This window comes from Paroedura picta, chromosome 2 (assembly GCF_049243985.1).
Source record: "Paroedura picta isolate Pp20150507F chromosome 2, Ppicta_v3.0, whole genome shotgun sequence".
Taxonomy (NCBI): domain Eukaryota; kingdom Metazoa; phylum Chordata; class Lepidosauria; order Squamata; family Gekkonidae; genus Paroedura; species Paroedura picta.
In genome coordinates, this window is record NC_135370.1 from 123,685,506 (window position 1) to 123,711,459 (window position 25,954).

The following is a 25,954-nucleotide window of genomic DNA, read 5'->3' on the forward strand; positions in this document are numbered from 1 at the left end:
GGGGTCTCTCCGTCGCAACAAATCAACGCATATTCGTTGCAACTGTGTGTGTGTGTGTGTTTTTTTTAAACCTGTGCTCAAAGGGAAAAGGGCTTTTCGGGAGCATGATAACAACCACCCATTGGTTGTTCCGTTTGATTGATGGCCAGGGTCGGGAACAAGCACAGAAAAAAATTGCTTCCTTTCTAGCGATTCCTGCGAGACCGGAAACCTGTGGGGAATGAATGAAACACTACTGGATTACACTACAAATGAAGGTATGCGGAACGCCAAGATTCCACTATTTAAAATAGCGTTTCCACTTTGTGAAAGCAATTGGCAATATTGGTCCTTGTGCGGAATGGCCCTGAGAATGGGCCCTTCTGTAGCAGCCCAGGAAGGTGAATTCTCATCATTCAGTTTCCAAGTTTTGATAGAAACAAGTTCATAGTTGATGACTATTACAAAGGTGTTACATGATTTGGTCTTGGTAATTGCACCCAAAAACCCTACAGGTCAAACTGGCAGTGTCAAGGCTTCTTCAATGTTATTTCCTTCCTTGGACATGATTAGATACGTGCCACCTACTTGTACAATTCAATCACAGCTGCTTCCAGACATTAGAGAGAACTGAATGTCAAGTTGAGTAGATGGCACAATTATTTGAATTCAGGATCTTCCTCTGACCCTTAGAAACCAAAGTATGCATAAATAACTAAATAAAATGCTCATCACCTAGATCAGTTGATCATTTATTTTATGGTAAAAAAAGAACAACCCCTCATGAGTTTCTCATCCATAATTCCCTATGGCTCTTACTGAAATAATTACTCCTAGCTTTGAAGTAGAAATCAGATTTACCTTTCTGTATCCATCTAGAAACTCCCTCAAGTAGGTCTAGAAGGAATGGCAATAGGTGGGTGAACTCCCTTCTTTCCCACAGTCTGCATCAAGTAGCTAATTATGATGGTCCCAAAGGTCCCTTAGAATATTTTGCTAAATTGATCAGTCCCAGTGTGTGGTAGTAGTTAAGGTGTCACAGCAGAATCTGGGAAACCCAGGTTCAAATCCAACTTCAAACATGAAGCTTGTTGAGGGATCTTGGGCTTTCTCTCAGCCTGACTTACAGGCATGTTGTACAGATAAAAGTAGGAGGTGAGAATGATATATACCGCCACGAGCTCCTTGGAAGAGTGGGATAATAATGTACTACACAAATAATATATGTGACTCAAACATGAAATGAAAACAATGCCAGTAGCAGTTAACTGAGAACAGGCCTGACCAGGATTTCAGAAGGTGGCTCATTTTGCAGCAGCAAAGATGAGTTCTCTCCATGTGTTGATTGGAGACAATATCTTGCAAAGCTCCAGGCACTGGGAATAAGGTGAGAAGAGACTCAACATCTAAGCCTAGCAGTGGTAGCTGAAGGTGCTTCTTGATACTATTATTATAGTATTGGAGCTTGTAAACATGATCCAAGGCAGGAAGTAAATGTAACATTACTTAATTGGTTCCTTTCACAGCACAGAGCCAAGCACAGAGAAAAGCAACCTTGCTGTTAAGTAGGTAAGCAAGGCAAGAAACCCAAGTGGTAATCAAGAGAAGATGACTTCCCAAGAAATGAAAGTCAACAAAGGCTTGGAATATGTTTAAACAGAAATCTTCAGGACTGATCATGATGAGTGCAGTCAAATAGCAGCTGAATTATGGTCACCGCATAGAATTTTCAAGACAAGAGACTAAAAGAGATGATTTGCCATGCCTGCCTCTGCATGGCAATCCTGAACTTTCTCAGTGTCTCTCATCCAAGAACTAACCAGTTCTGACCCTGCTTAGCTAGTCTGGGCCAGCCAGGTCAGGGCTCTTAAAGACTGGAAAGCTTTTACTGACTTATAAATGCGTATGGATTCGAACTACAATGGATGAGACACAGTGAGTCCGCACTAGACAAACATTAATAGGGGAGCCTGTTGGGAACGCAAGCAGCAAGATCATTTGGCCATGAAGTGCAGTTCAAGAGGAGAGCAGAAACCATTCACAAGAGCAACAATTAGAGATCATGCAAGAAGTACATCCAGAACAACAAAGTCAAATAATGAAAGGAACGAGACCACAAGAAATTCTGTTGAAGAAAATAAACAAAAGGAGAGCAGTGGTGGGGGTGAATTAGTAAGAAAACCTACAGATTCTCCCTCCTCCAATAGGACAAGGCTTGAACTGCCTGGTTTGCCCTCTATACATATCCTTCCTTCACTTTATATAAACTCATCCAAATTAAAATAATGAAAGGGGTTTTTTTTTTTGCAAAGTGACAATGAGAAACAATGAGAAAAATGCACTGTATGGAAAAGAACTACAGCACAATCCTTAGAGTTATATTCTAAGTTTATTTAACGGAATAGTCTTTAAAGAGTGTAACTCAATTTGTTATTTTTTTATTTATAACTAGGGGCCAAGCCCATTGCATTCAAGAATACAATGGACACTAGATTGGGGGTGGGGTGGAAGAAGCGGATGGCCCCCCCTCCCCCCAGGACCTGGAAAGGCTGCAGGCAGCTGTTATGGAACTCACTGGCAGGGGCAGCTTTCACATGGCAGGCCCACATTCAGCCGGTGCTTCGTCATCTGCACTGGTTACCAGTCTGTTTCCGAATCAGATTCAAGGTATTGGTATTGACCTTTAAGGCTATACGCGGCCTGGGTCCCGTCTGCCTGCGGGACCGCTTGTTGCTTATGCCCCCCGCAGGGCACTCCGCTCTGCGGGTATGAATTTACTGGTTGTCCCGGGCCCACGGGATGTGCGCCTGGCCTCAACCCGGACCAGGGCCTTTTCAGTCCTGGCCCCAACCTGGTGGAACGAGCTCCCAGAAGAGCTAAGGGCCCTGCAGGATCTACCAGCTTTCCGCAGGGCCTGTAAGACGGAGCTCTTCCGCCAGGCATATGGTTGAGGCCAGGGCAGCTCTCCCACTAATCCATCAGAGGATCCCCTCCAATATTGAGATCTCTAACACCGAGATCATGGTTAGATGTATTGTATTGGTGCCACCCTCTTCTGAACATTATTCTCTCCACCAGGCTGAACTAAGATCAGAATTGTGACCACTGCCGCTATATGTTACGTGATATGTTATATGTAACTTTTAATTGGGGTTTTTATGGGGATTTTATTGTGTTTTAACTATTTATGTTGTAAACCGCCCTGAGACCTATTGGGAGAAGGGCGGTCTAAACATTAAATAATAATAATCATCATCATCATCATCATCATCATCATCATCTGCAGCCTCCAAGCCTCAAAGCGAAGTGGAAGGAGGAGAGGTGGTCAGGGGTGGGGGACAGAGGTGATTGGCTGGTCCCTCAACAGGCAAGCCAGTTTGAGGAAGAGGCACTCAGGGGCGGGACAACCACCCTGAGTGGGTGTTAAGTGCTGAGTGGCACTTAAGCCATGAGACACACTACTTCTCGAAGGCCTTACCAGAAATATTATGTGGAATAGATTAAACTTATAGGACTACTCCTCTCAGCCCAGTCATTTAGGACTGCACTGTAAAGTAAGGCATTTGTCATTTAATAAGGGATGAAACTCCCTGAAATTTGCATTTTGTTTATGCAAAAACATCTCATCTCAGCAAGAATAAAGCTATTTTTCTGTAGTGGGAGTTCTTACAAGAGAGTGGCAAGAGTTTGCCAGAAAAAAAACAATAGAGGAAAATGAAGTGCAAGGATACAAGGGAGGTTTGTAAGTCGCTTTGCATTGTTTTTTAAAACGATCACCAGAGCCAGGCATCATGTGTTATTAATTAAGAAATCGCAGCTAAGAATAAGACCACGTTATAGCACTAGAACAGACACCCCATACACAGCCTCGGCAGTTACCAGAGGTGAAAATTGGCACTATCATGTATGCAATAATATCTTGAGATTTGCACCTGGTACCAAATACTGTGATTACCCCTTGCCCAGTGTGTGTTTTTTAATGATGGATCTTAGAATCTGGTTCACACTGTTTACCCTATGCCTATACACTTCATACTGCTTTGACATGTCCAGCCAATTCTGATTTCTTCTGACACGGCCCCGGCAAAGTCAGCTGAAGTTCAACCCCTCCAAGACAGAGGCCCTGCAGTTCGGTAGGAAAGGGCCAGATCAGGAAGTACATTTGCCCAGCCTGGACAGTGTGCAACTGAAGATCTCGTACTCAGCCTTGGTGTGATTCTTGAAACCCCCCTAACAATGCAGGCTCAGGTCACTAGAATAATCCAAGTGGTGTTTTTCTACCTATTCCAAGCAAAGCTACTAGTGCCCTATCTGTCCCTGGAACCCCTGGCCACAGTGATTTGTGTGACAGTCACCTCCAGGCTGTTCTAACAAAGATGTCAGCAAATTGTGTTAATTAAGTTAGCAAATATTCCCTGCACATTTCCTGATAAAATATGGACTTTTCATAATCCCCACCCTCTGTACTTCTGGCCCTTCACACCCCCTTGAATTTACTGGGGTCTAATTTTTTAATGTCTCCTACACAGAAGGTCTGCCTGGCAAGGAGCCACCCAAAGAAGTGGCTTCTAAAATAATAAAAATAGTCCATCCTCAGCATGCCCTAAGAAGCATGAAGGGGTCTTTAAAACCCTGGGAGTTGGTCCTGGTGAGGCTCCCTGCAACAGACGGTGACCAGAGCTAATGAGAATGTGGGGAAATTAGACTCAGCCAATCAGAGGGAGAGCTCTCTAGGGCCCGGCCACCGTGTGCTGTGGGAATTCTGCGGAGAAATCTCTCCAGTTGGGGGTGACTTGAAGATTCCTTGCCAAAGATTTTAATGTCAGCCTATTTTGGCAGGACGAAACAGCTGGAGGAGGGAGAAGAGCGACTCTAGCTTTGGTCTCTGAGCTACTGTGGGGTCATAGTTAAAAAACTGTGGCCTCTAACCTGGAGATCCATGTTTAATTCCCCACAGGCAGCCAGCTGGATGACTTTAGGATAGTCCCAGTTCTCTCAGAGCTCTCTCAGCCCCACATCCCACACAGGGTGTCTGTTATGGGAAGAGGAAGGGAAGGTGATTTTTAACTGTTTTGAGACACCTGAGGCATGCTGGGTGACTGTGGACAATTCTTAGTTCTCTCAGAGCTCTCTCAGCTCCACATCCCTCACAGGTTGTCTATTGTGTGGAGATGAAGGGGAAAGGTGTTTGTAAACCACTTTGAGACTATTTTAGGTAGTAAAAAGCACAGTACAAAAATCTAGCTCCTCTTCCTCTAAGAGGCAATACTGAAAGAAGCACGTGGGCACATAATATTTTATCACCAGTAAAAAAATGGAAACAGAAGGAGCAGGGCAGACACCTCTGTACTGTAACTACCCCATGTGGATTAGGGCGGGGGATGTTTTGATAACTGTGGCCTTATTCACACAAGAACAGAAATGAGGTTGAACACAGAATGGGGAGGAATGTCATCTCCCCCTAAGAAGGATCTCCAGCCTGCTTTTCCCTTCACATATCTGATGACATGACTCTTGAAAGCTCATCTGTAACCATGAGTATGTCCTTACAGACTGGACAACCCCTCACCTTACTCTTCCCATCCCCAAGCTCTAGCGCATTGTATTCCTCGATACAACGGGCTTTGCCCCTAGTATAATTAATAATAAAAATAATAAATAAACATACAACTGATCTGGCAGGGGGAGTGTTGATCAGAGAAGGAGAAGTATTACAAAGACTTTCATTAAGCTTAAGGTTCTGGTAATCACCTTTAAGGCCATACGTGGTTTGGGCCCAGAGTATTTGAGAGACCGCCTCCCTACTTATAACCCCAAAAGAGCCTTACGCTCCGCCACCTCCAACTGGCTGCGGATCCTTGGCCCCAGAGAAGCGTGTCGGACCTCAACAAGGGCCAGAGTCTTCTTGGTCCTGGCCCCCACCTGGTGGAATGAGCTCCTTGAGGAGATCAGAGCCCTACCTGACCTTCCACAGTTTCACAGGGCCTGCAAAAGTGAGCTCCTCCACCAGGCATTCAGTTGAGGCCGACCGCCTCAGAACATCTATTGGTCCCCCCCAGACACCCTCCCATGACCGAAATAATTGACCTCCCAATGTTATTACATATTGTATTACTGTGTTTTATTGAAGGTTGCTCAATGTTGCAGACTATGTAATGTTCCATGTAAGAGTTATTCAATGTTCAATGTAAACCGCCCAGAGCCGCAAGGAATGGGCAGTATAGAAATCCAAATAACTAACTAAATAAATAAATTTAACTGACATTATTTATAATCCGTTTTACTTGTACTAAAGGTGGATTACACAGAGTGAGTCAATACAGTCAACAAGATGGAACAATCAATAAACAATGAAATCAGATTTGGGTTGTTGAACCAACTAGAATGCTAAAGACAGAACTGAAGCAAAGTATAAGAACACAACACATTAAATTATGCAAAACTATACACTAGGATCCAACCTACAGCAAATACTGTAGTACAAACCAACAATAAGTTCCCAATAATTTATCTAAGTAACTTTATGACACCTTTTGTACAGCTAATAATAAGTTGTTTTGACTTCTTGACTATTTCTATTTAAGCTTTGGAATTGCTCTTTTAGTTTTTTCTCCCTTTTCTCTTTCCATGTGATTCTGGGGAATTTTACTTTGCCCATGAACAGTTGCTGCAACTCAATCTCAGCCATCAGTTTTTCTATTTGCATTTGAAGGGCCCCTACACTAAAAAGGTCTGCTCTGTTTAGCATGGCATATCCAGTTGCATTTTGGGATTTAATTTTGATGCTGGATATTAAAAATACTTTCCTGATTGTTGAAGAACAATAGAAAGTCCCCCAGTTTTGCTCCAAAATCATTGTGATAACAGTCACTGAGCACATAGAAAATTTGTTTAGAGAAGAAAACAGATATGAGGATTATAATCATATAACCTAATATGTTGATACTAGTATTATAGGCCTCTGAGGGGAAAAATTCTGTCCTTTTTCTGCACTATTAAAATTCAGGCTTGAATCATCTGAAATAACTGATATACTCTGAGAAGCATTACTGGAGCTTAAAATATATGAGCTATTTGCCTTTATGAATTTTGACAGCCACCTTACTAGGCAACTTGAACCATGGTTGAACTCCTCTTTGAGAAAGGATCCTTGCTTTCTGACATATTCTTAGAGAATATGAGGAAATGATAATTTTCTTTGGAGTCTGCTGCTAGCAGATGTTTTTACAAAAAAATCCAAAGTACCCCAGAAACTTCAGAACATGTTTTGATCTTTATTTTACTGGGGCCATCCTGTGACATGGACATGTGTCTGGCCCTCCTTTCAGTCTATGGAGGTTTAAGCATTTGTACCTTTACATGAGTGGTGAAATCAGCTGTCAGACGATCCAACAGAAATAGTTACATGAGTGACAGAGAAAAGTAGTAGCCAAAGTCTGCTGTCTCTACTTATTGCATTTCAGGAGGCGCCAAGCATTGGTGACACACAGCACCAGAAGCAAGAGAGAAACTGAAACCTGGAGACACACCACACCCCAACTTGCAAATATATGTTTTTTGTATTTGTTTGCTAAAAGTGTGGGACACACAAACTAATATAAAATAGGAAGCTACTTGTTGTTGTTGTTATGTGCGAAGTCGTGTCCGACCCATCGCGACCCCATGGACAATGATCCTCCAGGCCTTCCTGTCCTCTACCATTCCCCGGAGTCCATTTAAGTTTGCACCTACTGCTTCAGTGACTCCATCCAGCCACCTCATTCTCTGTCGTCCCCTTCTTCTTTTGCTTTCAATCGCTGCCAGCATTAGGCTCTTCTCCAGGGAGTCCTTCCTTCTCATGAGGTGGCCAAAGTATTTGAGTTTCATCTTCAGGATCTGGCCTTCTAAGGAGCAGTCAGGGCTGATCTCCTCTAGGACTGACCGGTTTGTTCGCCTTGCAGTCCAAGGGACTCGCAAGAGTCTTCTCCAGCACCAGAGTTCAAAAGCCTCAATTCTTTGGCGCTCGGCCTTCCTTATGGTCCAACTTTCGCAGCCATACATTGCAACTGGGAAGACCATAGCCTTCACTAAATGCACTTTTGTTGGCAGGGTGATGTCTCTGCTTTTTAGGATGCTGTCTAGATTTGCCATAGCTTTCCTCCCCAGGAGCAAGCGTCTTTAGGAAGCTACTACTTTTAACAAATACATACCTGCCTTCTAAGAACACAAAACATTCAGATAAGAGATGTAAAGCAGAGATGTAAAATTTCTGGAAAGCTGGGGTGGTGGTGGTATTCCCCCCCCCCAGAAAAAAATTAACATTTTGAGGAAAACTGAAATATATACAATATACTTTCTTATACAACCTACACTTTTATTCATTATTATTATAATTATTATTATTATCAGTAGTAGTAGTAGTAGTTTATTTTTATAGCCTGTTCTTCCCAGTTGGCTCAGGGTGGATAACAACAAAATTTGTACAATTAACTTTACATAAGTAAACATTTTAAATGTTTAAATTAAATTATTTTAATTAAATTATATTCTCAAACTGCCTTCTTAATCTTCTAGAGGAAGCCCAATTTTACGGAGTGGTTGGTGTTTTTGTGGATGGTGCACTTGCTGTTCTGTCGGTAGGGAGGCCAGTGTTTTATTGATGTTAATTTTCCTGGCCTCAACCATAGGCCTGGTAGAAGAACTCTGTCTTGCAGGCCCTCTGGAACTGTTTAAGACCCTGGAGGGCCCTGATATCATCTGGGAGAGCATTCCACCAGGGCGGAATGGACTGAAAAGGCTCTGGCTCTGGTTGAAGCTACTTTTACTTCTTTTCGTCTGGGGAGCCTGAGCAGTTGCTGTTTGCTGGATCTTAGTGCTCTTTGGGGGGTAAAGCAGAAAAGTTGGTTGTGTAAGTACAGAGGCCACAGACCTTTTAGGGCTTTAAAGATTAACACCAGAACCTTGAACCTGATCCAGTTTCCAATTCGATCCAAGCCTTAAGGGCAATATGGTCCAATCATGGCACTCTAATTATTTAACAATGATGTACATTAGCCCATCGACTAATTGGAGGTGGGCCGTGAAGGACGCCCCCCCAGCCCTTTACTTCATCCCCCCCGGCCCTTTACAACACACTTTGGGTGTCATTGTCTCCCATCACTCCCAGATGGGACTATCTCGTTGCAGAGAAACAAGCTCAGGGTTCCCATTGATTTGTCATTGTCATGAGTTAAAATTTCCATGAAAATAAAATGTTCCTTATGTTCATTGTTGTGGCATGTCTGTATCTTATTTTGAAGGGATGTTTAAACATTACCGTAGCGATCAGAGAGCATTAGGGCAGTGGGTGAGAGTAGAGGCGTAAACTACCCCCCCCACCAGGCCTCAGTAAAATTGTCAAGCGTTGAGTGGTCCCCGGTGATAAAAAGGTTGGGGACCACTGATGTACATGATGTACTATATAGCATATTCATGGAAGTGAGAATCAGAAAACGCTTTACTTTTCCACAAGCAAAACTAAGTATACATAGGTTTAACAGATGAACACTAATGGTGGGCCAACTCTTGCAATTATTGGCAATACCCACTGACGCTCATTTGAAGGCCAGCAATCTTTTGTCAGAGCATGATGATGTAACTTTCACCATCACCCAGAAGTAGTGGTATACCAGGACCACACTCTTGACCCCAATGCAAGGCCGGAACTTCCAGGTCACACTATGACCCATTATGCACGGGGGTTTTAGCGCACATTCGGGGTGGAATGGCAGCGACTAAAATCACGGATAACGCACGGAGCCGGCTGCAACCGGCTGCAGCTTCGGTGCATGCCGCCGAAAAAGCCGCGTCAGTGAAACGCGGAAGAAAGCGCAGCTTCCGGGTGAGCGGGGCGCAACCAGAAGCGGCGCCCGGATCGGCGCGTGCATAATCGGTTACTCTGGGTTTTGCCGCCGTCGCGCCCCGCCCCGTGTATAACCGGTATGCGTCGCGTCTTCTCCCTCCGCGTTTTCCATGTGACCCGAAATCGCCGTTTCGGCGGCAGTGCATAATGGGCCTATAAATGACATCATCATGGGATAATGAAGATGACCCATCCCCTGCATCTCACACCAGTTTGGCAACCCTAAATTATACGCAATACCTGATAAACAGAACTGCAACCACCGCATGCCATGGTATCATATGTATCTTAGTTTTTGCCATATGAGAAGTATACAGAATACAAGTATACAATAGAAAACAAATATAAAAAACAATAGAAAGCTCATTATTTGGGCCGCTCCCCACCAAAAAAGGCTATAATAGGGGCAACATTGAATTATTTGATAATATGTGCACTACCATATGAATTGTGGATAACATTACTCACACTGAAACAATGAAGATTTCTTCAAAAATATATGCCTATAATATGGACATTATCTATACACCTCCTTCTTAACCTGGCCCCACAATGTAGATTGTCAAAAAAAAATCCATAAAATTAGGCCAGAAATAGTTTCTGCAAACTCAGGTTTGCAAAATCTCTAAGTATGTGTGTGTTTAAAACAGCAAGATCTCACAAGATGTCCTCACAATACAGTCTTACAGAGACCCTTTATATTATACATTTTAGGAGAGAAAATATGCTACCTAAAAATATTTCAAACATTCTGATAGAGAAATTATTTCATAAGAGACACCTCCTCCCCCCAGATCAACATTTCCAGCATTTCCACTGGACCAACTGGGAAAAAAAGGTGATTCCTTTCTGAATGTGTCTGTTTCATCCTCAGGTCTTCACTGGCCTTAGTGAGTAAAAATTGGCCTTAATGTGCAGAAATTGTCAGCTGAAATACTGTTGAAGATATGAGAACAAACTCCATCTGTTTTTTTGTTTGCTTTTGTAAGTCCAAGTACTTAAAGAGTCCACTGCAACCCTCCCTCCACCTCACTCTTAATACTGAACCATCTACTTACTGCAGCCATCTTCATCACTGTGGTCCCCGCAGTCATTGTCGCCATCACACTGCCACTGAACTGGGATACAAGTGCAATCCCCAAAGGCACTAACTGCGCAGGTAAAGTGGTTGCGTCCACAGGAACATTCAGTGCTGCTATGTACAGCTGAAAAGAGAAAATAATCAGCATGCCTTGGAAATAAGAAAGGAAGTCATCATAAATTTTGATACGCATGACAGCACAGAACATAATGCATTACAAATGTGGCACATTTGTACCATCATACAATACAACCACAGCAACAAGGAAAGCGCATTATAGGTTTTTTATAGGATCCTGAGTTGCAATGAGAGTTAACAGCCAAAAGTAATAATTGTGTGTGTGTGTGGGGGGGGGGGAATCCTTCATTTGTCCTGCCCACCTTATATCAGCATTATATTTGGTCAGCTCTCAAGAGTTCTCTGCAAAGACATGAGGATCTAAACAAAAACCAGAAAAGTCCATGAATTTGTATTAAGACCATCAAAGACCACTTTGAACCTGCTCTAAATTCCAGGATAAATTGGGAAAGTCATTTGCTAGGGTGAAAATGGTATCTAGACTCAGCCCAGTAGCTCCTTGTCCAACATTTCAGCCCCATGGCTTCCTTTTCCCTTTTGTACCTTAGAGGCAAACAAGAATTCAGGTTTATGCTTTCAAGAGTTAAAACTCCCCTCATCAGATATCTGATGAAGGAAGCTTTGACCCTTGAAACCTTATACCCCAAAATTATCAACTATTTTACTGGTGAATTATTACTGCAGGTTCCCACAACTTGAGGGTATATAAACTAAAGGATAAAGAATTATGTAAAGAAATTCCACCCCCAAATCCACAGCATTCCTGATATGCAAAGGAGAGCTATATGCAGCATGCCACTGACTGATATTCTAGCTGAAATAGGAATATATTCAGTGTTTTCCCTGGAGCTGTATAACTCTATTAAGAGAGAAAAGAATGGACACAACTACAAAGAGGTTCAGTAACAAACAACTCCTTGCAAATGAGCTTTGCTTTCAAAAATAGAACATGTGTGATTAACAAAGTATTTCAGAAACCCAGGACAGGATACATGCTTAAAATATGAGCCTCAAAGTCTCATGTTCCAGCCCTGGTCAGCTAAGGAGATCCGGAAATAAGCAGAAAGTTAGGACACATTGAGCCACCAAAATAGTAATGCAGATGAAAAGATACTTGTCAGGTCAGAGTGTTTCTAGTGTTATTTGGCCCAATGCAGATTCTATGTCAGGAATAGTCATGGTATCCTTTCGCTGAGTAAGAAATATTTCACCCTGAAGGAAGGTTTTCCTTCATTCCTGTATTAATAGGAGACGTTTCCCTTTTTTCAGTGATACTATTTTATAGTATTACATTTCATTACCCTGAGATAATATTGCTTGCTATTTTCTAGCAACTCTGATACATGTTCTTTGAGAGAGCTTAATAGGTTAGTTATTGTTCTTTCAATATATAAATTAGTTAGATTAGATAGAAGAGCCTTTCCGATATTGAAAATGTCTGTATGACCAGACTTCCGTAGCAAATGAAGGAGACAGAAATACAAATCTTATCCAGAAGCAGCAGTTTTTCACTAAAGTACAGCTAATCCATCCTTAATGCTTGGCCATTGCTGAAACAGAAAACTCTTGGCAGAAACTGGGAATCCCACATTGCACTTATATATTCTGATGACAGAAGGAACATCACTCACTGATACAGGCCATCATGATGTGTTACTAGCACAAGTAGAACTAATTTCAACTGGGGGTCTTCTGGCCTCCAATGAGCTAACACCCAACTAGAATACAAGCCATATAAAATAAAGTTTGGAAACAAGAGCTTGAGGTATAATTGATCCAACCTTTCTGAGATGGGACAATTCATCCTTCTCCGTAGCTTTTATGTAAAATTTGCTTAGCTCCATGAAGAGGTACCCTAACTCGGTGCAAAGGGTCAAAATGGGTTGCCACAATGGGTAAAAATAGGATAAAATCTGAAATGCAATTTCTGTGATTTCTGAAATGCAAGCACCACCAGGCAACATGGCAGGAAATCATAATCAAGTTTAATTACCCAATTCTGAATTTAGTGGTGTTCCAAGTCAAAGTCAATCATCCTTTGACTTCTACAGAAGGCAGCTCTGGTTGCAAATGAAACAACATCATTGAAATGGGCCAAGGGGTGACATGAACATGGCCTTCACACATACAACTCCCCAACCTTGGTCTGAGAAGCAAAGTCCATATGTATGCAAAAGCATATTTGGACAATATAACAGGGTTGCTTTTACCTGTGACAATTATTCATTTGAGCGTCTTCTGTACAGGCACACATTGGGACTGCATTTAAGCAGGCCTGCTGTTGAGGATTCTTTACAAAGTTTTTTAAAAAGTCTTCTAGAAAGTGCTACACATTGGCTGTCTTTTCCCATGGAAAACTGTCACATGGTTGAAGAGAGGGGCTGCCCGCTCTCCTCAATTCTGCTGGAGTTGCAACGGGTAACTGAAGAAAAAGAATTGTCTAGTACCTCATAGCGGAGTAGGTGGAGGGGACTGGGTGCCTGCACAGAAGACATTATATAACTACAGTTATGGAGCAGATATGGACTAATAGAAGAAGAGGAGGAGTTGGTTCTTATATGCCGCTCAAAGCGGCTTATAGTCGTCTTCCCATTCCTCTCCCCACAACAGACACCCTGTGAGGTGGGTGAGGCTGAGAGAGTGCTGATATCACTGCCCGGTCAGAACAGTTTTATCAGTGCCGTGGCGAGCCCAAGGTCACCCAGCTGGTTGCATGTGGGGGAGCGGGGAATTGAACCCGGCATGCCAGATTAGAAGTCCGCACTCCTAACCATTGCACCAAACTGGCATAATAAACTGAAGATTAATCTAGACAAGATAAAAGTGCTACTGGTACATGAAAGGCCCAACCTAGCATTTAAGGTGTCACTCACTCATTCTGGGGTTATCCTCCCCTTGAAAGAACAGGTCCATATTATGGGCATGCTCTTGAACTCAGGTCTACTGCTGGATAAGCAAGTGGCAGCTATGGTCAGGAGTCCTTTTTCTCAGCTTCAACTGGTTAGGCAGATCCAACCTTTCCTGGGCAGAACAAAATCTGGCCTAGAGCTGCCTTTGAAAAGTGCTTGGATATTTCAACTGTTACAGAATACTGCAGCCAGGATACTGATTGAAGCAGATCAAAGGGAATATATCACTTCTGTCTTGGCCAATCGACACTGGCCCTTAATTTATTTCTGCTTCCTAATTCAAGCTGCTGGTATTGACCTTCAAAGCCCTAAACAATTTGGGATCAATTAATCTACTACCTTATAAAACTGCCTGACCACTATAGTTATGTTCAAAGGCCTTTCTTTGGTGCTCCCACCTTCTGGGCTGTCTGATACATATAATAGGAACACAGAATATAAGAAGCATAAATCAATTTAAGCACAACATTGTAAAATGAGGAATAGAATATTTAAATATTGCAATCCTGGGAGTGAGTGAACCAAGTTTTCAATCAGAAAATTACGAAATGATTTACTCTGAAAATGACAACAAACACAGAATAAATGGGGTTGCTCTATAGGTTTGCAATTTTTAAACGTTCCATTCCTCAGGCAACCTAAAAGGTGATTGTATATATGGACAGCATGAGGCGGTCAATAAAGAATCACAAGCAGCAGGATCACATAACATGAATATAAGACAAGCAACATAATCACAAAGCAGAACAAAATTTGAGTCCATATTAAGTCCAACACAATTGTATTCAGGGTGTAAGTTTTTGTGTGCATGCACCTGAAATAAATTTCTAATGGAAGTACTCATATTAGGATGCTTAGGGCTGATCCTGCGTTGAGCAGGGGGGTTGGACTAGATGGCCTGTATGGCCCCTTCCAACTCTATGATTCTATGATTAACTAAATATAGAACAAAGTTTGAGTCTAGTGGCACTTTTAAGACCAATGAAGTTAAAGGTGATGAAGAAAAAATGTAAAAATTCAGAATACCCAAACACAATCTAAACATGAAGAGCATAAAAAAGTGTAAAGAACAGATTTGCATTATTCAAGTGAATGTGAACCAGAGGAATTATGGGTCGGAACCAGATATATAATCAAGAAGAAAATGCAAAGATTATTCCCATGGGCAAAATTAATGCAACTATTTGATGGATGACTGATTAAACTCTTACAATTATTAAGATAGACAAGAAGAAAAGGTAATAGAAATAGAATCAGAAGACTAAATAAAGGGTTCGAGCAATTGGCAGGTAGAAACAAGAGAACTATTATAATAACCAGTGAAAACATATAGAAGAACAACAAAAACATAGCATCAAGAAATCAAGGGAAAATTTAAAACACTGTTAGGCACAATGAAGGATCAGTATGGAAATGTGTTAACTGAACAGGAAAAAAAAAGATGGATACAATATATTGAAGAACTATACAGAAGATCTGGCCTTCCCAATTGGCAAAGATTTCAGACAAGGATATATTTTATTTCCTTGTCTGTTCAATCTGTATGCAAAACATCATAGGGAAAGGTGGATTAAATTTAGATGAAGGTAAAAGGAAAATGACTGGAAGGAAAATTAACAATTTGAGATATGCAGAAAAAAAAAGTCAAAACTTAAAACAACTATTTGTGAAAATTAAAGCAGAAAATGCCAAAAGCAGGATTATAACAGATCATTAAGACATAAATAATGACTACTGAGGACTTATAAAACTTTAAAGTTGATGAAGATTTTCTATTCTTTGGCTCCATCATCACCCAAAAGAGAGATTGCAACCAAAAAATCAGAAGGAGATTGAAAACAGCAAGGCCATGAAGAAGCTAGAAGAAATCTTAAGCATGTGTCACTGGCATCAAAGATCAAGATATTTCATGTCATAGTATTCCCCATTGCTAAGTGTGGGAAAAGCTATCAATAAAGTCTATTTTTTTTAAAGGGCAGACAAAGTAAAAGAGAAAAGTTAGGGAAGAAAGATTCATATGCTGCCTGATCATGAAGCATAAGCATTGTCAGGAACTGCAGTAGTGAAGGGGCAGTGCTAGGGGAAACTGGATTCAAAATAGTAGGCTGAAGCAGATCCTTCTATCCCCCAATCCACACCCTTTCTCACCAATGGCTAGAAGAGTTTCCTTGAGTTACTCCATGAAAATGCTAATGGTACAGATGTTCAAGAGCATGTTTAAGGTTGCATGTACTGGCATGGCTTGGCTGCTTCAGCAATCACCAAAGCCTGAAGCGGCCAGGACCATGGCATGGAGGGAAGGAGGAATGCTGTCGCCCTCACACCACCCAGCGCTGCTGCTGCCATCCCTCCCCTCCACGCCGCTGGCCACCTCGGGCTTTGGTGATCACTGAAGCAGGTGAACCATGCCGGAGCACACAACACTAAACATAATTGCTTACTTGCTTGCAGATGGAGGACATCATTGTTTCCTGTGGCATGGTACATATTATTCTGGACATTCTCTGGGTAATGGTATGACATTGTCCCATATGCTCTGGTTATTAATTTGATTTGAATATGGAATGAATTTGCAAGGAATCAAGGGGGGCAGGGGACAAGACTGGGAAATCCCTTCACACATTTCAACCAAAGATAGAGGAGTGATTTCCAATTCATTTGACCATATGGGAAAATACAATGGAGTCACAAACAAGCCTTTGCTGAAAGGATATGACAGTTTCAAAGGAACCTGATTGTCTCACCATGAGATAGGATTTGATTGCACTTAGTTCTTGTCATTGATCCCTTGATTTATCTAAGATGGCAATCTGCTTACACCTTTTGCTTCATATGCCTCAAATGGGGACTCATCTGGGAGATAACACGTTACGTATGTTAGCAACCAGAAAGAACCATCAGTGTTCTCTCAACTTTCAACTAACATACATAATGCTACTTCAGAATATGGTAGCATTCCAAAAAGTTTCCCTTTTTGTTTGCTGAAAGTTTACAGAGCTGTGACAGGCTAATTCAGCAGGCCTGATTTATACACATGAGAAAAAGAAATACACAGGTCAGATAAGGTTTATGACTTGAAAAAGCATAAGTGGCAGCAATCACACATACTATAAAGATTAACTGCAATCTGAAGAAAGTGCTTTTCATAGTAAAAGAACAGGATACAGAAAGCAATAAATCTTAATGTGGCAAAACTAAAGCAAGTAGGATAAAACAGAAAGTAGTTTCCAGAAACTGCTCTGAAAGAAAAAGACCACAGTAAAAATAGCTTTCGTTTAAGAGCACCTATTAAAAACTGCTTATTTCAGCAAAGTCAGAACTAGCCAGTAAGTACACAATTTATTTTGGTAAAACAACCATTGTTTGTAATAGAAGAAGAGTTGGTTCTTATATGCTGCTTTTCTCTACTAGGAAGAGTCTCAGATCAGCTTACAATCACCTTCCCTTTCCTCTCCCCCCAACAGACACCCTGTGAGGTAGGTGAGGCTCAGAAAGCCCTGATATTACTGCTGGGTTAGAACAGCTCTATTAGTACTCTGGCGAGCACAAGATCACTAAGCTGGCTGTATTTGGGGGAGTGGGGAATCAAACCTGGCTCACCAGATTAGAAGTCCATGCTCTTAACCACTACACCAAGCTGGCTCTTGGTGTACATATTCCAATTACACTGTATTATGAAAAAGTGGAATAAAGTCCACTAAAAACCACCATTGTGCAACTTTTCTGGATATTTAATTTCAGAAAAGATGAGACACAGGTATTGTTCTACTGGAGTACAACAACAATAAATTTATGAACTATAGCTGAATATCCTAGCCAGCAATGTATGAACTGCAGCTGAATTGATACCCAGCATGGTGTAGTGGTTAAGAGCAGTGGCTTCGAATCTGGCAAATCGGGCTTGATTCCCCACTCCTCCACATGCAGCCAGCTGGGTGACCTTGGGCCAGTCACAGCCCTGATAGAGTTGTTCTCACAGAGCAGTCCTGTCAGAACTTTCTCAGCCTCACCTACCTCACAGGGTGTCTGTTGTTGGAATAGGAAGGGAAGGTGATTGTAAGCCGCTTTGAGACTCCTTCGGGCAGTGAAAAACCAACTCTTCTTCTAATGAATTGTTTGAAAAAACTAAAACCCAATTCCCTGTCTAGTGAATCAAAACTTCACTTCTGTTGTGCCCAATAATATAAGCACACTGGGGATTTGCAAGGAATCAAGGGGGGCAGGGGACAAGACTGGGAAATCCCTTCACACATTTCAACCAAAGATAGAGGAGTGATTTCCAATTCATTTGGCCATAAATCTCAGCTGTATATTGCTGCAATGCATTTTCCCTATAGCACTAACTAAAGCACTGACAAGGAATCACCAACCTGCTCATTAAGCCATGAGCAGTAAAGCAGGCCAGGAATCAGCTGTAATTTCCCACCGCAAGCTCTATTGGAAGGCCTCTCTCCTGCCAGCATTCCCAGCAGATGACAGCAAACACGGAGCTTACCAGCTTCTTACTGACCATCCCTCGCAGTAATCCTTGGTCTCTGTTCCACATTCAATACATTTCTGTCAAGATGTTCATGCACAACTGCAGCATGCATCAGGATTCTGAAAGTATGGAACTAACACAGCAACTTTCAGTCAAGCAGCCACTTTGCTGAGAGATTCCGCTAGAAAAAAACAGCATTTCCCCAGTTCTGTTGGCTGTGATCATGCAAAATTATATTATCTTAAGATAATGCATTCCAAAACAGCTCTTGGTATTCAGCCTCTCTTGATCCACATGAGCTCTGATATTATGATACTTGCTTCCAAGGCACTGGCTTCAGATAAGTCCTATAGACAAATGTATAATGCTTATCTACCTGTTCTAATTCACAATGGTCAGATTTGTCTGGTTGCTAAATTTGTTGTAGATAAGATAGAGTTACAGGTGATGAGGACAGATTACTTCCTGCTTACCAGATGTATTTTCTGATGCTACAAGTATATATTTGTTAATAATTTGTTAATAATTTAATATATTTCACAGTATCACACTGCAAACAGCCCAGTAACTCTTTAAGGACACTGTAAGATAAAAAGACATGTAATTTTGGGTGGCAATTGCATGTGTTCTTGCACAGGTAATCAGGAATAATTTTCTAATACATGCATTTTCAGTACAGTGTTAATCCCATGACTGCTGTCCCAGAAGACTCGTTGAGTAAGATTATAACTCAACCTCTTTAAGAGTATACTGTAAGGATCAGGCCTAATATGCACTCAAAAATGGCATATGGCTTTCCTTCTGAGGATTCCATCACATAACAAATTGAACCATTATTAATATATTCTTGTGCAGCATATTTAAGTCAAATTAAGATATCCCTCATCAATAGGTGTAAAATATCACAAAACATAAAGTTGAAGTTGCATGATGACTCACCTGAACCAATTAAGCAATGACAGCTATGTGCTGTATGATAACTCCAGTCTAAAAGGCACCACATCATGTTAGCAAGAGAATTGCTGACTGCAGAAGACTGGGAGTCATCATAGAGTGAGGACTGAGAGGCTGTTGACAGTCTTTAAAACTTGGGGCTGGGAGGCCTGGGTTATGGACACAACCTGTGACCTGCTCCTTCTGCTGATGCCCTTGGACTGCCTGAAGGAACCCTTGACTCACTGGACTAAGTGAAGACATTCATTGTATTCTGCATGTCCCTTGGCATTCTGTTTTTGAAATACTGATTCTCTCTGTCTTTCTGGCAGCTTGCCTGTGCTTCCTTCTAGCAGAGAACTGGCAAACAGGGTTTAATTCCCCGCTCCCCCACATGCAACCAGCCAGGTGACCTTGGGCTCGCCACAGCACTGATAAAGCTTTTCTGACGGAGCAGTAATATCAGGGCTCTCTCAGTCTCACCCACCTCGCAGGGTGTCTGTTGTGGGAAGAGAAAAGGCGATTGTAAGCCACTTTGAGACTCCTTCAGGTAGAGAAAAGCAGCATATAAGAACCAACTCTTCTTCTTCTGCTGCTAACTGTATTACCCCCCAAATGGTACTCACCTTTCCCTAGCAGGAGTAAACAAAAATACTAGAACTGATTTGGTCCCAAGGCACAGTTACCACCTACCTCACAGTTTCTTAAGCAGTTTCCACTCAAGTTGCACTTCCAAACATATGCTAATACTGCTTCAATCACCTGTTCCAGTGGTGAATGTACTGAGATCCTTTTATCTAACTGCACCTTTGTGGCCTGCTACACCATGCCAGACTGGCTTTAGATGGCGACTAGAATAGGATATATCCAAATATGATTAAACCCTTAATGTTTAGAATGCCTGTTTTCTCTTGCAGGGTTCTTTTCAGATTAGTCCCATTCATGACAATAATCTAGATCAGGGATTCCCAAACAGGGGTCTGTGTACCCCTAAAGGTCCATGGGAGCTTAAGAGGGAGTTGGTGACCTTTTCACTCCTGCTTTAATGGACTTGGCCACAAGTTAGGGAACTGGCCACTTTCACTGGTCCCTCTCCCTCCTCCTGACTGAGTTCTCTTGTGGTTTCTGTACCTGAGAGGGGGCGGAGCCTGCATACCTACTCCCGCCTTAAACCACATCCTGTCTCTACCCTCCAGTCCTCCTTGAGCCTGCCTGTTAACACGGGTAGTGATGTCTCTTCTAGTGACATGTAACTTCAGGGGCATGCCAGGGAAGCGTGGCCAGCTGCCCTCACTTCCAGGGCTTCTTGAAACCTGAAAAATTATTTCAAGGGCTCATCCGTGGTCAAAAAGTTGAAAAAGGCAGGTCTAGATGCATCTTCACTCTCTGCAGAGTGTCTCATATTTTGTCATCACAATCATAGCCATGGCATAGGAGAAAAAGAGATACATTTTAAAAACAGAAAAAAGAAGGGGCATTATTTTATCTAATTTGATTAGTAATAAGCAAATTTGATTCTGCTGTCCATTGTTGTATTCAGTTGTATTCAGGCACAGATGAACACTCAGACGCAACACTTTTGCACTGTGCTGCAAGTACATTTTACTGGAATTAATACATTAAAAATTAGATTACGTTTTTTGGTGCTTCAGATTTACAGACGATCATGCCCGCTCATTGCTGGCAGTATGCCTTTAGGCCACCCACCCACCATAACATTTCTGGCTACTAGCCTGGAAAAAAAAAACCTCGTCTGTTTTGTATGGAAGAACTCTATTTACCAGTACAACTGTAATTGTCAGCTGCCAGACGATGAGTTCAGGACAAGAGCTCTGCCTTAATATGGCATTTTTGAGGCCTGCAATCTGACCGATTTCATTATTGTGGTGCAACAGAACCAGAATTTTTCTTCTAAAGAGTCAGCAGAGGGGGTTATTTCGGTCTGAGAGACCATCGGCATCAACAGTGGAGTATCTGTGCTGTGTGGGTCCCCTGCTGCTCTCTATTGCACCAGAGACTGGGAAGCAAGCCACAGTGGCCTAACTTTGAAAAAAAGAGTGCTTTGGGGAAGAAGAGAATATAGCCATTCTGGCTTTGTGGCTGGAATGAGGCAGAAACTTTTACTTTGCAATTCCACAGTCGGAGGCACTTCAAAAGCCGAACCACAAGATAAATGCAGCTATCTTGGGAGAAAGAATTGCTCTATAAAGGTTTTTTAAAAATACAACCAAAACACACAAAGTATTATGTTTCCTCCAGAGGATGAGCAAAATAGAGGAAATTATTAACCATCCAAGCTGAGATGACTATGGAAGAACTAAGCTGAGCCCAACAAATAAGGGGTACCACACAACCACAATGTCATCACAGAACCCCCACAGGCTTACCAGAAAACTGGAAGAAATTAAGACTTGAAAGTAAAAGGAATCCTGAACAATTTTAGGGGAGTGAAGGAAGGGAACCACAAAAACAAAAAATTACATTTTATGGGTTCACATGGGTCTAGAAGTTTCCACTGATATAGCCAGAAGGAAAAACAAGTTGAGTGGTGAAGTTACTACACAGCAGTGATCTACACAGGAAAAATGGGCCTGTATTCTGCTAAATTCCATCTTGCCTTGCTTTCCAGGCATTTTTCAAACTGTCACCCTGCAACTCTTACTGCTCCTGGATTCTAGACTATTAATGCTTAATTTAGAATGTACTTGTTACAGGCTTCCTCAGCTTCCAAGTGAAGAAGAGTTGATTTTTAGACTCCACTTTTCACTACTTGAAGGAGTCTCAAAGTGGCTTACAATTGCCTTCCCTCCCTCTCCCCACAACAGACATCCTGTGAGGTAGGTGGGGCTGAAAGAGCTCTGACAGAACAGCTTGGTGAGAATGGCTGGCTGCATGTAGAGAAGTGAGGAATCAAGCCAGACTCTCCAGCCCCCCCCCCCCTTCAACCACTATACCAAGCTGGCTCTCAGTGCAGCTAACAAAAATCCCCCAAGCTGGGGAGAAAAGTTATAAATTAAGGAAAAAACAAACCGCTTCAACATTTACCAATGTATACCAGATACAACTGGATTTTTAGAGCTTGCTTAATTACTTCTGAAGAAGTTGATGAGTCTATATTGAGCCCCTAAAACTCAAGCTTGCATGATGTGCTTGTGGGCAAGCATACCTAGCCTAGGCTATGGTACAAAGCTGGAAATAAAACCAGGTCTTTAAGTCACAATCCCAAACTCACTTTTATCTTATCCCACTCTCACTAATTTCCTCTGTTCCTAAACACATCATTAAATGCACCCTATGGAAACCAACTCTGTCTCACACTCATATGCCAGGATTTCTACACTTCAACTCAGGAAATCAAAATAAAGCCTTCTGCTCCACTTCAGCAATCAAAGCCTATCCCCCTCAGCCTTTGACCTGAATGAACTGCAGTTAGCATCCTGCTTTACTGGAAAACAAAGCCCAGTTAGGCTCTGGAGACATTGATGTGGAGTTCCAATCTCCTATACTAGCTTTTAGATTAGTAAAATGCTAACCTTAAAAAAGTAAAGCCAGCCTCAAAGCAATTGTTGACACTGGAATTAGATTGCTACTCTATGAAGAGACTGCCCAGCTCACTGGCACAGGTCCAAAACTTAAATGCTACTGTTGCTCACAGTCCTGAATTAGTTTTGGATTTCATGAGTTTGCGTTGATTCAGAGCCAAAGGAAACATAAAAACTGCAGAAAAATTGTTAAATGTTGACAGACCTACAGGAGGAAAGCTTCAGCAAAACTATCCAAAAATACAGGATGATTTTCTTAAATATTTAAAAGGAATTTGAGAGGAAGGAAACCCTCACCCAGATGGAAGAAATGCTGTTGCAAACTCTAGTGGACTCTCACGCAGGTCTGCTTAGGACCAAAATCGCAGAAAGGAAGACATTCTTCCAAGCCAGGAAATATAGAAGGTTCAGAACAGTTTAATGAGATGGGTAAGGATGAATTACTTTTCTACTGCAAGCATCCACAATGAAGAGTACAAGCTCCTTGCAGCACATTCCAACCTTACTGAATGCACAAGAACTTCAGAAGAACCAAAACACACTAACATTCACTAGATATTCACTACCTAACTACCTACCCAGTAAAACAAACAACCAGCTTGCCTCTAAACCCCATAATATAACATTTACATTAAATGTAGCATATTCTGCAGTCGCGACACAAGTATCACAGAATATGATGCTGAGAGAATTCATCATTTTTAGAAACACTATCTTTTTCCTAACATAGTTTATACTTCTCCTAAATTAACAAATATGTGCAAATGTGCATAACAAATGCAGTACTTCATTTTTATTTTATTTACATTATTTGTAGTCCAATTTTCTCCATGGGACCCAAGGCAGATTACAGTAGACTGAGTCAATTCAATAGATGATCACCAAGCCAATACAATTACACCCGTCAAAACAATCTATGAACAATACAATAGATTAGAGTCACAGAACCAACCAGAAGCCCAATGACACCTGACACCAAGTAATTTTTTTAATCCTTTGGTGCAGTGACTCTGTTTCCTTTGTAGAAAAGCCCTTTTGAATCATTCAGTTTTGCAGTTTGTGGAAAGCCAGGAGAGCGGGAGCCTTTCTCACATCCTCAGGCAGGTTGTTCTATAAGGTGAGAGCCACAACAGAGAAAGGACATGTATGAGCAGCTGCTAATTTTGTTCATCTGCAGCATCCACAGTTCTGCATTTCTCCACATAGAATTTTGTTGTCATTTTTCAAAAGCAAAAACTAGTTTGGAGAACACGCATACCTGTTTAAGAAGGGCTGCTATGCTGGCAGCACTGCGAACCAAGTGGTGTAGAATGCCCTCTGGGACTGGAGTACCCGATGCCTTTTGGCCTCCACGTGACAATCTTTGAAACATCTATTAAGTGAAGACCTTGACATCTTGGAACTCCTGTTGGAGTTCGAGATTGAAATGAAGATATGTTCGGATTTCCTGAAGTCTGGACCATATAATGGACATCTAATGAACACCACCTACGCTCTAACGGATGCTTAGGTTGTAGGCAGAACATAGGAAGGTTTAACTCCTGTTTCCTATGGAAGGAGGAATTGATTTTAAGTATAAAGGAAGGGTCGAGTCTGAGAGCTACTCTGTTCTTGTGGAAAATGCGTAATTTTGGGTTGACTGAAAGGGCTCCAATCCCCAATATTCTTCTGACTGAAGTAACTGCTATCAAAGACAGGGTCTTCATCTGTAAGAATTTCAGACTTTCAGAATTTCAGAGATTGTTTCAAAGGGAGGCTTAGTAAGCATATTGAAAAGTACACTGAGCCTCCACATTGGGAACCTATGCTAAACCAGAGGAGATAAGAGGGAAGCTCCCTTCAGGAACTGGAGACTGTCAGGATGATGAGATAACTGTACCTTGTGGATTCTAGGGATCAAAGTTGAGATGGCAGCCACCTGCTGTCTTAGTGCTGCTGCCTTTAAGCCTTGATGTAACCCATCATGGAGAAAGGCTAGAAAGGCTAGGAGAAAGGCTAGAGTAAGAATCTTATCCACCTCAAAAGCAGGCTTGTGACCCCAAAATTTCTCACCCTCCCCAAATATGTACTGAACAAACCCATTAAGAATGTTCTCAAAGGCCTACAAAGAACCTTTGTTCTCCTCCCAGTTGTGTCCTGCTTTAATCCCACTTCTCCAGGGAAATATTTCCAAGCCAATGGGCACAGAAGTAGAGGAGCTATTGCTCAAGGGAGTGTGTGGACAGAAAACTTTCTTTAGGGTGTTTCAATGATTCTATCCTTTAATACACTCCTCCTACCTATCATTTCCACCAATCATACCTCCACAGAATTTGAGGGGAAGAAAAGAAGCTGCCTTGCAACTCACAAATCTTTTTCACAAGCCTTCAGTAGTTTGTGTGAAACCTTTAGCTGCACTTCTCAGCAACAAAATCAAATTAAAATACATTAAGCATCTAACAGAAGAGACAGCCATAGTTCACCAGTAAGTGACCCATTAGAACAGAAGGAATACAACAAATGAGAAGAAAACATGAACTAGCACATTCCCCACCTTTATTCTAGAGGCCAGTCCTTTCCCTTATTTAAGTCAAGAACTGGACAATGAATAATAAAATCAGAGTCCAGTAGCACCTTTAAGACCAACAAAGATTTATTCAAGGCATGAGCTTTCGAGTGCAAGTACTCTTTGTCAGACTAAGAACTGACCATCATAACAGTAGGAATATATAAGCAAAAGTTAATCCTGTTACATTAGTAAACTGTGTCACAGCATCCACACACAGCCACATGATAATTCCCTGCCAAACCAGCCAATCAGACCCCACAAACCCATTTGTAGTTCACAAAGACATATCAGAAATAAAACTGTCAAAGCCAGTGATCCATGGCTCACACCCTACTATTTACTGCTGGCCCCATCTGTCTCCATACCAGTGTGAAACTTTCTTACCAGTAGAAGCTAAGCTGGCAGCTATCTTGTCCTGGGACCAGAAAGTAGAATTCAAAATTACATTATATATTACTAACAGTAACATAATCCCAATTATAATAAATTGTGAGGAATGTGGATACACAAGTTACATATGGTTA

General features: G+C 41.8%; 1 protein-coding gene across 7 annotated transcripts in view; it reads right to left on the bottom strand.

The window, feature by feature from the left end:
• The window catches only part of LRP4 (LDL receptor related protein 4), a 141,956-nt gene that overhangs the window by 65,326 nt on the left and 50,676 nt on the right, over window positions 1-25,954 (bottom strand). For 6 of the 7 annotated variants that reach the window (XM_077322376.1, XM_077322371.1, XM_077322373.1 and 3 more), the window contains one exon: window positions 10,918-11,064. The exons of the other annotated variant lie outside the window; for it this stretch is intronic. In XM_077322376.1, the coding sequence (XP_077178491.1) occupies window position 10,918 (1 nt within the window). In that variant the 5' untranslated portion in view covers window positions 10,919-11,064. The remainder of the gene's footprint in view (window positions 1-10,917; window positions 11,065-25,954) is intronic. 7 annotated transcript variants of the gene reach the window in all.